Source organism: Symphodus melops, assembly GCF_947650265.1.
Source record: "Symphodus melops genome assembly, chromosome: 15".
Classification (NCBI taxonomy): Eukaryota; Metazoa; Chordata; class Actinopteri; order Labriformes; family Labridae; genus Symphodus; species Symphodus melops.
In genome coordinates, this window is record NC_136705.1 from 2,961,443 (window position 1) to 2,978,942 (window position 17,500).

Consider the following 17,500-nt stretch of genomic DNA (forward strand, 5'->3'; position numbering starts at 1 on the left):
CGGAAGTTTTGATTTTAAAAAAAGAAAGAAAGACATCAACTGAATACGTAGAGAGGGTTAGAAAAAAGCTCTGAATTCACACATCTACTGAACTCCTTTCACCACCACAGGCAACAGGAGCAAGCAGTTGTTTGATGCCTTAACAGCTGAGGAGGGAGGAATGGTGAGAAGATAAAAAAAAAAAAACCTCCTCTGTTCTGTCCGGAGAAAGACAGCGTCAGTGTTAGTTTCAACCCTGAGGTCGTTTTAGAGCGCGGAGGAGGAGGAGGAGGAGGAAGGTGGGCTGATCTTCAATGATGTCATCACTTTCTGTTAATCCATCTTTTCCCTGCCAGGTTTTTATGCTCACATTTGAGAGTTAGCTCGGTGTTCTTTATCTGCAGCACAAAATGTCCCCATTAGAGATAAGCATTCACTCAGCCTCATTGAAGCGTCTGACAAAAAATATTGAATACAGAGACTGGTGTGTGCAGTGGGGTTTTGTTAAGCTACAGACACTGTGTTCAGTGTGACACGTAAATGGTTTCATGTCCTCATGGGGGTGCTGGTAGCCTATAGCGTGCCACATGAGGCTGTGGTCCTCTGATTGGTCGCCCCGGGTTCTAATCTGGCCTGTTGCATATCATTCCCCACCCTCCTCTATTTCTGACTCGATCCACTGACCCATCTCCCAAAAAAAGAAATTAGCTTAGCGGGTGAGAAAAACACAAATTCAAGCCACATGTCACAGTTCTTCATTTTCTTCATACACTGTACATGCAAAAATACAGTAGACTGTTAATGGATGAAGTCTGATTGTCGTCAGCTGTCTGTTCCTGTAGGGGGCGCCGGAGGCTCATCAGCTTCAGCCGCATCGCTGGAAATGCTTTGAGTCGACCTGACGACACGCTGAGAACTGAGGCGGGTTTTTACAAACCGCGACACCGCGCCCACCTGTCAATCATGTCAGCTTACGCGGCTAACTGTAGACGAACGTTTTGTTTTCAAAATCAAAATGGAGCCATTTAAAAAAAAAAAAGTAAATCAAGGACAACAACTCATCAGACCTATTGATGAATTTCCACATTGGCTTCATTTTTTAAAGACTGGAGGATGCTTCTGAAAAATACTCTGGAAATGTTTACCGGTTTGCTCTCACTTTTCATCTCCTAATTAACCACCGAACGACGACGTTGACTTTTTAATCATTTTAATTGTTTCCCTGTTTTCTGGAATAATCGATCCATTCACTGATGTTCGGGGAGGTAGCCTGTGAAGAGGAGGTTCAAATCTGGACGGACGAGCTGACGCTTTGGTGCTTACAGCCAGACGGCAAAGAATAAAAGATGAAGACGAGGGCGAGAATCACAGCATAACTGCTCAATACAGACAGAAGAGACTGAAGTCGCCTGATTGGATGATTCACATCTGGAAGAAAGATGGGAAAAAAAAAACCCTCATGTTGGTTTCTTTATGAAATCAGTGTTCATGTGTTGTAATGGACTTCTTTCATGTGTGCACCAAAGCTGTACGAAGCGAAGCCAGGCGTTTGACCATCTGACGTGAAGGAGAGAGGAAAAAGCCGGCTGTATTGATTTGAAGTCTTCTGAACATGAAAGCTCGGTTCATGTGACATACATGCAAATGTCGAGGGAATGATCTCTTGCTTTCTGCGTCCCCCTCTGTCATCCATCCGAGTCCATCGACCGCTGACGTGTTACCTGTCGGTGATGTAATCATGACGCTTCGCATCAGAACCCTGGTGTGTCGCCTCTTCTCGTCTTCTGGCTGGTCAAAGCGCTTTCACGCCGCACGTCACAGCCTACACATTCACACACTGATGACATCATGGCCATGAGAAGTCAATCACTAATTTATTCATCAACCGTTGTTAAAGCAGCGGGAACAGTTAAGTGTCCTTACCTCCCCGATGAGAGACGATGGCGCCCCCCGCAGTCTGACTCTTTTTCTTCACTGTTTGAGAAAAACAAAAATCAGGGAGTGCTGCGGCTCCTCTCAGTGTTCGATACAGGCCTGCTCCTAGTCTGCCTCACAGGTCAACGGCAGGTTAATGGAGGTCATCTCCACACTCCATAAGTGTGTGTGTTTGTGTCGGACCGTGTCTTCACACACACTCTCTCCGTGAGGCTGAATGTAACCTCGGCCTGCGGCGTCCAATGAAGCGCGGCGCTCTCTGCTCCAGGCTGAAAAATCCTCCTCCTTTCCCTCTAATTAACTCCGCTCCGCCGCTGCCCCGTCCTCCTCCCTGCTATGCTCTTTCTTGCTTCCTCCGTTCTCCATGCTCTGACTGTCACTCTTCATTTTTCAGTACTCCTCTTCCTTCCCGCTCCCTGTGTCTGACCCTGTGTGTGGATTTCTTCCAGCAGAAGTCGTCTGAAGCTGCTCCTCCCTCCTCCTCGCCGTCCTCCCAGGCCGACAGGAGCAAGCAGGAGGTGAGGCACTTTCTTACGCTCTCTGCTTTGGTTGTGTTGTTGATATGTTGTGGTGTTGTCTTTGTTTACATGGGCCAAATAAAAGGTCACAATTTTTACTTGTAATATATAATATTAGTTTATAGGTAGTATAAACCTGTAAAGATTCTAAAACTGGACGTAAATGAATCAGAAATGTGTAAGAATTTACTTTTTTACCTCCCTCTTTCTCCCCCATTCCCTTAACATAAAACTGTTTAGTTTGTGGCCAAGCCTCTGAACATAAGATGCTAAAGGTACCCTCATCCGCCACAACCAAAAGTCCAGGATTTCCTGAAAACCTTGTTCTTGAGTGCCAGCCGAATCTGAGTACTCGATCTCTCAACCCTTTTTGCTGCCTTCTCTTGAAATGATTGTTGAGAGAAACGGTTGCATCGATTGGAGTACATATCATGCCCATGTTGCCGTACCTTGCATGTGCTCGCAAATGAGCAACCACACCGTGCCAAAGCCGAGGACGTGCTCCGAGCTGGAGCATCTCACACTCGTCCATCGAACTGGACTGTGGGGGTCAAACATGCTTGGGCACGGGACAGATTGTGCCCAATGAGTGTTAGATATAAACGTATCAAACAACAGGAGGTACACAGAGCGAGATCCCGTTAGTTGTTTTTGGATGTTTTTATGAGCGAGGATCAGATGGGAGTGTGAGCCGGCTAATGCTGATGCAGTAAATTGGCCCTCATTAGCTCAAGCTAATAGAGTCAGAGACTTAGTGCCTGCCAGAGTCTCAGAGATAATAAAGTCAGACCTGCTGATGGATACATCAACAAAAATACCAAATGCTAAATATAACTGACGTGGTGTAGAGGTGGACATCAGTGGGTTTAAACTGGACAGAAACCAGTAATGCTACATTTTCAGGACGAAGCTGTGACCACTGTTTGAGTCTCTGTGGTTAGCGTTAATATTTGACCCGGACTTTCTCTGTGTTGTTTTCTATGAAAACCTCCCTCTCTAATATCCTTCCATATAAAATCAATCTAAAACACAGTGACTGTAGGAAGGTGCGAGTCGTTCATGTCGTCATGAATGCTAACTCTCCTGTGCAGCCATGAGCCGGCCTTCCTCGTTAGCTTAATCCTGTTTGAGCTAATCTGAAATGCGTCGCTGCTGGAGCACAACTTGCACACTTTGTGAAACCTTCAGGTCGGACAGATTTGAGTTTTATAAGGACAGTATAAAGTCAATCGCTCATGCAGCCGTCTTTGACGTAACGTCCGGAGTTTCTGTGACATCGATGAACATTTCGTGTCTGTCATGGCGGTCGCCTACAAGACACGTCCTGTTACAACAATAAAATTACATTTCTCTTTCTTTGATAACTTTTGGAACTATTTGAGGTGACGTTAGTACTCCACAAAAAAACCCCAAACAAACGGCTTTCGTCCATTTTCAGTTCTGACATTTTAATGTAAACATTAGCTTACAATTCTCCACACTGTACCTTTAGAGTAACTTTAAGAAGACTCATTTCACGTTTCTGGATTGAATATAGCAAAAAGTGAAGATTTTTTTTTTTAAATTGATTTATTTGAAATGTTTGTATTCATGTCATTTGTATGTATTCTTGTCTGAAATATATGATATAAATAAAGTTTGATTCGTGGTTTGGCTTCTCAATATGCAAACGTATCAGCTTGGGAAGTACGGTAGCAGAGTAATTATTGCAAAAGTCCAAAAGCTCGCGACCTAACGCATGCTCACATAACGCCAGTCTCTACAACAATGTGTGATGCTGTGAATGTTGATTCTGACTCACACTGATGATTATTAAGTAGCTGTGGTTCCCCCGACAAATGACCGTCCACACATAAATAATGATAAACACAGAAGGAGCCAGAAGGATTATTTGTGTGAGAGTCGAGCCAGAAGGAGACACGGACTCTTCTTGTTACCATGATGGTCTGATTCCACACTAAGCTTTTCTCTCTGGCACGCTGACAGTCATTAGCTGAAGCCTGTTGGTGGCATCGTCAGAACTCCCACATTAACATACAATAAAGCAAGAGAGAAAACATTAAGGTGAAAAAAGCACGCCAACCCTCTGGATGATAATAACGTCTGCACCTACAAACTGCATTGTGAGTGCATTAAAATCACGTTAAAGGGACGAGATCTAATTGTTCTCTACCTGCTCTGGTGCTGCACATCTTCACTACGAGGGCCTCCACCCACAGAATATTAGAACGGCCGTGAAACAGAGATTTAATGAAGAGTAATGTCTCCTTTCTGCAGGACTCAGCAGTTTGTTGTGCTCATTACAGTGCTGCAGGGCAAACACATGACACTTATGATTGTGTTGCAGAACAGACCTGCTGCTACTGCACTGTGGATTGAAGGCACAAAGAAATGAAATTATAGAATGTATCCATGCAGGTGTTTATGCACTATGATCGCAGTTATCAATTTAAGAGATCTTCACTTTTTCTCCCCCCCAGAAGGAGCGTGAAAAGAAAAAAGAGGAAAGAAAGAAAGAGAAGGATACTGACAAAGTAGAGAGACACAACAACACAAAGGTAAGACTCGTGTGGTTTTATAAAAACACATCAGAGGATGTTTGAAATGAAACAACAGGTGAATCTGTTGGCCGAGCAGCTTTGAGCCAGAGATAGATGCGTGTTGTTAACTGGAAGGCCAAACCATGGCCGCCTTGTGTCTGTTTGAAGCGTCGGCTGTGCTCGTCCACTACGTTGTGTCCATGCAGCCGGTTGTGTATGTGTACACGAGTACGTTTATCTTCTCCATAACTATCATGATGAGCGTATTCCCTCCAGAACAGAGACAGGGGGCACACGCACCTTGTTGAGATGCTGACGTCACACCTTCATTCCTAAAAAGAGACAGAGGGACAACGGGAACTGCTACAGCTGCAGTACATTGCAGGCATGAATCTAAAGGATCTTCACCATGCGGAGAAAGTCCAAATCTTCTCTGACCTGCGACCTCCTTTGTTCAGCCAGTTTAAGAATCTCAGTCAAGTCCGAGTCACGATCTGCAAAGACAAAGATTGAAGAAGTCCTCGGCGCCCTGCTGCTGTTTGTCTTTTGAATAACATTATGTATCGCTGTTCATTAATGCGGCCTGTGCTGCGGGATCATAACCGCTGCTTTCACCTCGGAGGGGAGCAGATTATCTCCTGCAGCTCTCACTGAGGACATTTCTTGAACACATTTAAAACTGATCCACCGTGAAAATAGGGAACAACGTTAATGTTTTCTTGTTCCAGGTATTTTGACGCTTTGATCTACACGGTGTTTCTAGCGACTGCTTGACAGTAATAGCCACGCTGTGTTTTGGCATTAGTGTTAACAAGGCTTGAAGTGGGGAGAGAAATAAAGTAGAGAGAGAAGCGCTGAGGAAGATATCGTTATCCTTGATGGTGCATGCATCGCCCATGTGCAGTCGTCACATCGCAGGATGTGGCACAGTGAAGCAAATCAGCTGCAGCTACTTTAAACTGCTGACTGCAAAAATAATTAGATAATAATAATAAAGTAGAGATAGTAAAAAGTTAAGAGTCTGTTCTCTTTCTCATATTCTCATATAATGCAGCTGTTATATGAAGGCCTTTCTCAAACCGCTTCCTCCACACTGGGGTTGCAAAACAACAGGAATTTTCAAAGCTGGAAACTTTGCACAGGAATTTATGGGAATAAACAGGAATTAAAAAAATATATGGGATAATATATTTAAGAAAATGTAATGTAAATCTGTTGATGTTTATTTTAATTGTATTATTGTGTGTGGATGTCTGCATAGGACAAAACAATATTTTTTACGTTTGCTTGGATATCATACAGTTCAATTAAGTGACCCTCAATTTCCTGTTAATTTCCTACAATTCTCATAATTCCTGCGGAAAGTTTGGAATATTCCCAAAATTCCCGAGCTCAACTTTCCGTGGAAAGTGCCTGGAAATGTGCCAGAAACTTTAGACCCCTTCTCAGCCTTACTCCACACTCACACTCCTGCGTCCCACGCCACGCCCACGGCTGAATGTTCCCTGAGCTGAGTCAGTGCGGAGGGGATGAATACTGCAGGGAGCTCTGGGATGAACTTTTTACAACCGTGATCACGTCTCTCCTATTGTACGTTGTCCTCACAAATACTCGGTACAGAAAATGGAAGGCCGTGTCGCGGGTGCTGCTGTCTGTGTTGCTGCTTGTGGCGCTCTGGAGCCATGACGTGTGACAGCAGAGGGCGAGAGCCTGTGGAGCTCCGTCCTCCGGGGACAGCCTTCATAAACATTCATGCTGTTCACAGATGCTTTGGTTTAGCTCCATGCATCGCTGTGAATCATTTCTCATTCATGAACAGCAGTGTGACCGTGTCAGCCACATTTGGAATAATATGATTTTATAGGCAGAGGTGAAAGTGTGAGCTGAATAAACAACCTCGGAGAAGTCGTGGTCATGTGTGTTACTCTCTGAGGAAACTTCTCGTGTCTTTAAAATAATGGATGTCTGCAAGTCCTTGCTGCTGGCACATTAATCTAAAATTAGCTTTAAAAAAATAAAAAAAGGTAGAAAGACTGGATGCTGCCGCTGCGTCAGACAGAGAAGCCCACACATCATGAAAGGTGACCTTCATAAAATACCCTGAACTCAAAATCTAATCTGGAACTTGATGGAAAGATAAATGAAAGGCGTAATTTTCTGCAATTTTCCAAGATAAGTGTTTTGAAGTAAATGTGTTTGGACCGGAGGAGCTCAGGCCGGTGTCAGAACGACCGACAATTACTGAAGAGACAGTCTGGAGGAGAGAGAAGTGTGTGTCTGAGAGGTGTTTATCAAAGTGTATGTGTTTGAATGTTAGGGTATGTGTGCATGAATGTCTTTAGTTTCTCTGTGTGTGTGTGTGTGTGTGTGTGTGTGTGTGTGGGGGGGGGGGGGGGGTCTGAAGCAGTGGCTGTGTGTGTTTCTGGGTCATGGTTTGTAAAATCAGACTATTTTCATGGCCAGCGAACGCTGTGGGAATAATCTATCTCTTAGTGCGCGTGTGTGTGTGTGTGTGTGTGTTTGTTCCCTCCACAGGGAATGGGAATGTAGGCTATGAGCAACTGTACCCACTGAGAGTGAAATGAAACACAGGGGTCTGTAGTCTGTAGAAAGCCGGGACTCGATGAACCTTTATCACATTTAGAAAAATGTTGCCACATTTATATTTCATGTTGAGTCTTTCTGCTGCAACAGTGTGTAATTCTCCTTGACTTTAGAAACAGGATGACTGAGCTGTTTGCATCTTATTTCAGTTATTTGACTCATTTTCACATGAACAGAAACAAGTCCACGTCCGCACTGTAAAGACAAAGAGCTGGCGGTGACGAAGGCCAAAGTTGCACGAGAACAAAGACGACAGTCGACGGCCAACCAGCACGCATTAAATCTCCACGCCAGCAGGTGGTGGTGGTCTGTTGCTATGATACGAGAAGACCATTTTCCCACCGCTGTCGCCCACCACTCGTCATATAGGTACTAATCGAGCTTGTGTGATGAAAAGTTCTCGGCCCTTTGCCTTTAAGAGGAAAAAGAAAAGAAGAGACAAACGAGGAGAAACTGCACTAATGGGCTGATACCACAGCAGAAGGCTCGAGGGGCTTTTCTGAACCTGTCGGACACACGAGGGCGTTGACTGCTCACCGATGGTCCGACGGCTGGTGATCTCCTTGGTGTGTCGGATTCTGAAGGACAGGACGTACGTTGTTCTCTGCACTATTTTAATGGCCAGCAGGGGGCTGCACTGATAGTTGCAAAAAATGGCTTTTTAAAATCAGATAATGGGAAACGTCTACGATCCTACCCTCTGATTCCACTTTGGAATGAATGCTAATTTAAATTTAGACTACTTGAATATTGTGAAGAGAAGAAATCTCTGGGAATAAAGTCTAAATTGAGCCGATTTATTCGACACATATATATATGTGTATCACATCATCTGCTGTCGACCAAAGATGAGAAGCCACACAGCCGGCCTTTGGTCCTCCTCGGAGGGAGCTGCCTACACACTGCTCGGGTCAGCGTCTCCACATGTTTCTGATGTTCCAGAACATTCAGGACCAGAATCTAAAGCTGCTGCGTCGTTGTCAGAGCACTTCGACATGACACGTTTCCTTAAAGTCTGATGATGCAGTGAGGTCATTTATTAATATCATTCAGTGGATAACGTTCAGATTTGGAGCTTTGAGTAAAATAGGTTGCATGAATATGTTGAACTGAATAATGAAATGGTGTCTGAAAGATGATTTTAAATCGTCCTATTTAAGATGCTGTCAGCTCTGCACAGCAATGCTTTGAGATAAATGCTGACAGCAGCATGCTAACAGAGCTTCTGTTGATCAGCAGATATGTTACACGTTGTTGTGTGTGATGTATGTCGCAGGAATGTGTGTTCAGCGTGTGTGTGTGTGTGTGTGTGTGTGTGTGTATGTTGGCAGAGATATCTGGCATCTTATTTTTCTTCCTCCTTATCCGTCGAGCTGCTGCTGTCGATGAACCCCAGTGTCAAGGAGGTGTGTGTGTGTGTGTGTGTGTGTGTGTGTGTGTGTGTGTGTGTGTGTGTGTGTGTGTGTGTGTGTGTGTGTGTGTGTGTGTGTGTGTGTGTGTGTGTGTGTGTGTGTGTGTGTGTGTGTGTGTGTGTGTGTGTGTGTGTGTGTGTGTGTGTGTGTGTGTGTGTGAGACTTGTTATCCTACGTGTACGCTGACATGCTGAAAGCTGTTTAATCTGCACCATAGCAGGAAACATGCTGACAGACATTTCTTGCTCTCTCTCGCTCTCTCTCTCTCTCTCTCTCTCTCTCTCCTTCTGTATCTCCGCCTTTTCTGACCCTCCAGTCTGCTTTGTGCCATTTCCTTCTCTCTCAAGCAAAAATAATAACACTGTACAATCATGACATAACTGTACCAGCCTGCCAAACAGCACAATCTCTTTCATCTCTACGTGCAGAAAAAAAAAACCCCCTCTCACTCGCGAGCTTTAATCAGCTGAAATATTTAATCTTCGCTCAGTGTTACTTCATTTCCTTTCTCCTTCTGAGAGGTTTACACAAGCAGCACTTTGGCCTTTTCCCTTTTGCACAACTCGTATTAATATTCAAACGAACAAAGGACTACTGTGAATGCACCAGATATGGATCTCACTCTACAGTCAGATGTGGATTTTTCAGATGCTAATGTCCTCCTCCGATCATCGCTGCGGAGAGAAACGTGTTCGTGCTCTTTGTGGTTTCTGATTTATTCATCTCAATTGTGTTAAATCTTAGAATAAAGACAAAAGCCAGAAGTAAGGACGATTATGACACACACACACACACACACACACACACACACACACACACGTGGTGGATCATGTCCCAGCGCAGTGATTTAGGGCGACAAGACGTTGAAGATGCTCATTAAATCCAGAGGTTAGTGCTTCTTAAGATCGGCTCAGTCCAGTGATGTAAAGTCATGAAATGGCCAAAGTGATTCATGCACAAAATAAGACTAAATCTTAAGATGCATCATATGATAGAAATAGCTGAAAAGGCTCATAGCATGTCATTCTTTAGAATCACAACAAAACCTTTTTTTTTTTGTCGATCTTTTTCCAGAGCTCCTGAAAATACGCCACTAAAGAGGGTTAGCCGGATTATCCGCCCCGTAAACACCCGGGAATTTCTACGATTCCCTGTTTGAATGGCTGTCATTAGCATTTCTATATCACTGCTGTCTTTGCCTGCCTGACCTCTCCCAGACACCATTGTCTGAACCAGCAGACTGTTTTTTAAAAACCAAACTCTTTTGTGGTTACATTTAGATCTGTTGCTATCGGTAAGATGATTTAGACGAGACTTAGTTTGAGAAAGACACAAATGTTGCCTGGATCCAGTTCACCCGCAGGTTACAATAAAAAGATGAATTTCAAAAGAGTTTACTGGGTCTCACGTTGCAGCCTCGGGGTCGGTGGTGGTCTACCGGAGGGTCGGCCAACACGGAGCCTTGAATGGTGCAATGCAACATCTCTTTGGCTAATTAGCCACGGACCAAAGGAAGGAGCTGGATCCTGTGCTGAGCAGGACCTGCAGACGTTACAGGATTAACTGTTTGTAAAGTCACCGTCTTTTAGCAGTCACAGATGTTACACTTTCAGTAAGGCGTGCTCACTTGTGGATATTATTCCGAGCGTGCTGTTTGCCTTACAGAGAGGATGTGAATATAAATGCTGTTGCTGATGAACACAGGGAACATCTGAAGCATCCATTATCATTTCTCTGCAGTCTCTGCAGCTTTGCAGAGATAATTTGGGATTTGATTGCTCATCCATTTGTGGGTTTGATTGCAATTACATTTTTGTTTTGGTGCAACTTTAGTTTGGATAAACGAGGAGTCTAATTGGGCTCGGACTGCTGTGTGTTATTTGAGGAAATGGGAATGAGTGATGGATGTGTTTTGATTGGAAAAGTTCTGACATGAAGAACTCTAACTTGCCTCGTGGTTGTCGGCGCCCTGTCAGACCTGAGCTTGGTGAACGTTGTGCTGACAGGATTAAACTGGTTCAGCGTTACATTTATTCACTTCCTGCTTTGTTTCTCTAAAAATACATGAACATGATCTTTGACCTTGAACTCATCAAAATGACAGAGACTTCCCGGGCTCTTCTCAACCACTGTTTGAGCAAAGTAAATGTACAACCAGTCAGAAGGTGAGCCTCTTAATGCAGACAGCAGTGGTTGAGTCTCGGATGAACATTTTAAAGTAGTAGTTGTTTTAACCCACTTCCTGATGTGCTTCTTGAACTTTCCCAAAGCTGAGCAGAAGAACTGTTCCTCTTAAAGCTTGTGTCTGAAAGTAGACAGACACTGACCCTGGTGACATTAAGGGCCCATTTCCATTGAGGGGATTATGTGACCTCAGTTTTACAACATGTTTTCACCGATGCTCATTGTTGCTAGGTAACGAAATGTAACTTCTGCTTCTCTCAGGAGTGACTCTCAGGTCGGTTTTAATTGCTCTGCGTGCAGAATGTTTTTTTTAAACATGACCAAAAACAGCTTGAACACAGTGTAGAGGAATCCTGTCCTCCAGCCCTGGACCTGTAAACTCTACTGAACTCTCATCCTTGAATACACATAAAGTTTTTTGAATTGAATTGAATTCTATGTTGTTGTTGACAGAGCTGATGTTAGAAGTTCTGCCTCTTCTTCATTGGTCGGTGCAGGATGAGTTTGGCAACAGTTGAGCACAGTTTTACATCAACTACATGCTAACAGTTTGCAAACGACAGGCTGCAGATTCAAAGATTCTTTTAATCTGCACTCTGTTTATATTGTTAATACTGTAATTTATCTACCTCATAGTAATTTATCACATTCTACCTCAAAGCGAAACACTCACAAGTGCCCTTGTCTGTCGATTGTCTGTTATTCGTTATTTGTTGTCCAAATGTCTTTAGTTAAGTTATTTGTTGTATAGTATTGCTAGTTTTTTCTTTAGTGCTCTTTTATGCACTGCAGGTTTGCACTGGGGGGGGGGGAATGCAATTTCATCTGTGCTGTATGTTTAACATGTGGCATATTTGACAAATAAAGAACCTTGAACCTTGAACCTTGAACATGCTAACAGTTTGCAAACGACAGGCTGCAGAGTCGTATCTGCACATCTGGTTCAGTTCCTTCTCCTTGACCGTCGACGTCGTTCTTTGTTCTGCTCACAAACGATCTCTTGCACGTTGTCTAAGATGCGGAGGCGTAGCATCAGCACACCAAACCAAATCCATCGAGATGCCACTAAGATATTATCACTCAGTTATCCTGTGGCGTGCTGGAGATGCTCCATCAGGTGGGATGTTTTTGACACCTTGGCTGCAGTTTCCTCCTGTTTGTATCCTTCCCTCCTTTAGTCACAGCTGACACCCTCCTACCTAAAACACCATTTTTGGAGGTGACAAAGAGAGAGACATGAAGATAAAGGTGTTGAGGTGACAGGCTTAATCAAAAAGTCGAGACATCTGCACTTTAAAGCTTCCTGTTTTGAGTGCCACCAAATGAACATAGCAGCGTTCATGAAAAAGCATATTGTTTTGTATTGATATTTTTCCAGCTGCACGTTGAGCTTCCTCTGGTTGAAAAAAGACTTTTGCAAAGGACACTCTTGTGTATTTGTGACAGAGAAGTGAGAGAGGCCTGAAGTGTCCGTGTTTGACACCTTATGCATGAACAAAAGTCTTCATAAGACAACACATGGATGTGGATATCTTAAAGAGTTTGATCACTCGAGCTAACACTTTCCTTGAGTTTGCTTAACATCAAATTCCTCCACTAAGGCAAAAGTAGAGTTCTCTCGTGTGTGAATGATTAATAATTCAGCTTTGACCTCATTATTCTGTAGGATCTGCCATCTTTTCCCGTTGCATACAAACAACAATGGGTGTGTGTGTGTGTGTGTGTGTGTGTGTGTGGGGGGGGGGGGAATCCTATAATAAACAGACCATGTTTGGGTCTGATGCTGATCTATTTGATTTACTGCATTTTTAACCCTTTTCTAATGAAGCTTAATCGAACCCACAGCACGGCTATACAACTCCATGATGTTCTTGGAAGGCCACTCTTAGATGTTATAATTGATGCAGTCTTCTTTACACCTTTAATCAAGCAGTGTGGATTTGATCCCCGTTTCACCGTGACACAGATGTTCAGACAGATGTTGTCCCACACGTCAGTCGCATGTGAAAGTGATTGAAACGTGCTAACCTCAGCACATCACTGCAGCTCTAAAAAGACTAAAATAGGCTCAGTGCTGGAAGGATATGAAGACGAGGTCACTTTATTATGTAACAGCACCATGAAGACTTGTTCAGATCCTCATTAGCTGTAAACCCAAGACCTCAGCTCTTCTTCCTACAGGGTCCAGGTGATACCAGCAGACCACAGCTATGAGTCAGTGGCCAATCAGAATCAAGTAACATGGCATAATAATGACGTTTATTAGTGAGCTGTAAGGAGACGAGATCCCAAAATTCATCACTGCAGATGTTCTTTTTTAGTTTTTTGTTTGTAAGGCACTGTAGGCAATTTTGAAGATGGCAAGTTGTGCAGGTAAGGGGTGGAGAGCGAGCAGGGAGACAGGGAGGCGTGTGATTGGTTCGTCAGATTGGGACCTCATTGCAGATGTTGGTCAAAGTTTTTACAGGCTTACAACAGCTACAGATGATGGATTTTTTGGTTCTTTTTTTTTTAGAGCACATGAGTTATTAATGTCCGTCAGGTCCTAAAGACAATTTTAACCAAAAAAAGTGTTCCTGGAGGAAATGTCTGCCTTTAATTGTAGCGACCGGCCAAACGTGAAGGTGTGAATGAACACACACACCGGTGACCAGATTTATACACGTGCTGCTTCTCGAGGTGCTTACTCCAACATTTAACATCTTCCTCTTTAATTAAATGCCAGGCGCATCTCAACCTCAAGCACACCTAATGTAATAAAGTCAGCATTTTTGGCCTTGCTGGAGATGTTTGGATGAGGTCCAGCTGAGCATATGGCCTCTAAATATGCTCCATTAGTCCTGTGTTGATTGGAGATGGCTGAGGGATGATGGGATGATGTTCTGCAGGTGTGTTCGCCCCGTTTTGTTTTTGCTTGTCAGATAATCCTGTCGGTCATCCCTTTGACCTTCAGCATCCACTCAAACGTTCTTCTGACAGACTAATAAAGTGTTTCTGGCTGAAGGGCAGCATGGCTGATGTATCTGTTAATTGACAGGAGGACACTCTGGGATATGTTGTGAATTTAAATGAAAAATTAACCAGCAGCATTGACTTTTCTGCTCGGCCGCTTTAAATTAAAAGTTAATAAAATATTCAGCTGCTGAGGTCGAGAAATCTCCATATCAGAGGGAGTGGTGGGATTTCAAATCAAATGTACGGATGGATACTTTGAGCAAACACAGAGATAACGTGAGACGTGTGGATGTACAGTAGACTGTTAGTTTGTCAGACACAGTGGAGTATCAACAAGTTTCTCTTTCTTTTTATATTTATACGCAAATGAAACCGTTTTCTGCAGCTTTGATTGGCCTGTCAAAGCTCCAGTTTTCCTCTTTCCCTCCTTTCTGTTCCTTCCTGTTGAATATCGGCCAACATTAGCACACGATCATATCGGCTTATTTATGGCAGATGCGCTCTGATATTTCATTTCATTATTCACTGGTCAAACAGCATTTCATTTGAGTATCTTTGTATTACGCTAGCACTTCTCTTTCTCCAGCAGGGGGCGCTATACGGATCACAACAAGAGTGTGATGCACAGTTACCTCCCATCTTCTCTTTATTTATCTTTTGTTTGATAACTATATGTCTTTATGTATATTTATCGCTACAGACCAACGATATATCGATATCAGATTTTTTTTCCCTAATAAGTTGCATATATTGAATATATTGTGAAGCAACTTGTTGAGTTTAATCCCTGTAACTGTTTTTTTTTTGAATAATGAATCCCTCCTTTATTCAGAGCAGACAGCTTCCAGTTCCAGTTGAGTTCACATTTCAGTCCAAACTAACTAAAATTCACATTGGTGAACAATTTAATGACATGTAGTTGTACTCATCACTAGTACGAGTGTTGACCACACACACACACACACACACACACACACACACACACACACACACACACACACACACACACACACACACACACACACACACACACACACACACACAGAGCAAGAAGTAACTCCATTATCTCTCATGCTGTTTTCCGACTCCCCCCTCCATTCATCTCCATCTCTTCTTCATCTCTCTCTCTCTCTCTCTCTCTCTCTCTCTCTCTCTCTCTCTCTCTCTCTCTCTCTCTCTCTCTCTCTCTCTCTCTCTCTCTCTCTCTCTCTCTCTCTCTCCCTCTCTCTCCCCCTCTCTACCTCTCTCTCCCTCTCTCTCTCTGCAAACACTAAATCACTGTCGTCCCGTTGGACTGTTATGTTGTCTTTTCCATTCAGCTCATGAATAAATTATCAAAGAGAACACGAGGCTGCTTCCCCTCATGAAAAACACTGGCTTTCCTCTTTGTTGGAGATAGTAATGAGGAGTGTGTGTGTGTGTGTGTGTGCGTGTGTGTGTGCAGATGTGTGTGTGTGTGCACGTGCAGATGTGTGTGTGTGTGTGTGTGTGCGTGTGTGTGTGCAGATGTGTGTGTGTGCACGTGCAGATGTGTGTATCTTTTGTTCATTCAGCGCAGGGATTTAGGGAGTGTGTTATCGCTAGGTGCTCCGTACATCTGGACTGTGTTGGGCTCTCAAAGGTTTCCATGATTGGTTGTGGCACACACTCACTCACTCATAAACAAACACACACATTTACCTACACACACACACACACACACACACACACACACACACACACACACACATGCTCAGCAGTGGCAGCTAAAGCATATCTGTGGTCGATTCCATTTAGTTTGAGGGGATGGTGTGAAGGACAGCCAGAGGAGCAGTGTTCTGTGACTAATAACGTGACACACACACACACACACACACACACACCACACACACCACACACATTGAAAGCATTGCTTTGGGAGGTCTAGCAGTCAGAGGATCAATAGCGTATAGCCACAAGGAGGCTAATCAATACCCTGGGCTTGCACTGCTGGAGGAAGAGAATAAAGCACACACATACACTGTATACACATGTGTATACACACTTATAGGCTCGATCATGCAATGCACACATCCAAGCACAAATATTGCTTTAAATGCATAGATGCACAAATACACACCTCCATCTTATTCATGAACACACACACACACACACACACACATACACACATCCCTCCTGCTGGGCTGCAGCAGAGGCTGGATGACACATACACACGTACTCATACACACTTGTATCCTACAGAGCCATGTCTGCTCATCAGGCTCAGGGCCTCAAACACAACATACTGCAGATTTAGTGGCCTGGCTGATTTGTGTCAGTGGATAACAGCAAACACTGGATATAAAATGTCTGATTTAGTCAAAGCACTTCATGAAAGCCTTGAGAAGAATTGCCGTTTAGCCTCAGTTATTTCTCTCAGACAGACATCAGAGAATAGTTTGAAAGTGTGAAGGATGGAGCAGAACGTTGTTTCCCCACAGGAGCCAATAACTGTCTCAAGTTTTCTGACGCACAGCAGAAAAACGTGAGTTCTGGGTGCCGGACAGAAAAGATCCAGAGACGGAGAAAGACTTAGTCTGCAGCTGCACCAATCACAGGTTATTGAAAAATGATCAGCACATGTGACATTTTAGGCCCCTCCCCCTTCATCGGACAACTACTGCCTTAAAAATCACTTTGTTGAATGATGGAAATAAAAACACAACAAACAATCAGCCCTTCAGCAAAACACAAAGACAGGAATCCAAATACCGTACCGCAGATAAAAGAACAAAATAAAGAATAAAACAGTTTGATTAGATGATGTCACCGCCTCGGCTAAAGTAAGACATCAGTGTCTTATGAGAAGAAAACTCCTCATTTAAGTGTTTTTCAAGGATCCAAAATGTCATACCAGAAGTGAAGAAGAGCCACAAATAATCAGCCACGATTGGGACACACATTTATTTAATAAGACCTTTTCCAAATATGTCTGACTCGATCAGAATGAGAGAGAGAAGAAGAGCTTGATGCAGCAGAAATTAATGAGCGCCGTTCTCAAATGTCACGTTTCCTGCAAAGTTCACACTCTGTCCTTTTAAAGATTATGACTCATCATGTGAAGTGCACACACGATGAGTCACTCAGGATCAACCAGCAGCCCACACGAACACATGGACCCGACCCGACCTGTGTAGACTGCGTTATTAATGGATGTCAGAAACAGTTGTTTACAACCTTTTCTTCACGACTAAAAGAAGAACTAAGACGGATTCATGTTCGCAGAGACTCATCCAAATCAACATCTCTCATAACAGTCCAGGGCTCCATAGTTAATCCACAACTTCGTCTTTTCAATGGAGAACAAGACATATACTGAAGGTTTATTTTCTAATACTTTCCTTTAAAAAAAAAA

At 43.5% G+C, this 17,500-nt stretch overlaps 1 protein-coding gene across 5 annotated transcripts in view; it reads left to right on the top strand.

Moving 5' to 3' along the window:
- Window positions 1–17,500, top strand: part of LOC306835720 (stromal membrane-associated protein 1-like) — a 69,333-nt gene that overhangs the window by 19,081 nt on the left and 32,752 nt on the right. For 3 of the 5 annotated variants that reach the window (XM_079362428.1, XM_079362424.1, XM_079362426.1), the window contains exons 5-6: window positions 2,364–2,432; window positions 4,913–4,990. In XM_079362428.1, coding sequence (XP_079218554.1) covers window positions 2,364–2,432; window positions 4,913–4,990 — 147 coding nt within the window. The remainder of the gene's footprint in view (window positions 1–2,363; window positions 2,433–4,912; window positions 4,991–17,500) is intronic. The other 2 variants (XM_079362427.1, XM_079362425.1) reach the window with 2 other exon arrangements.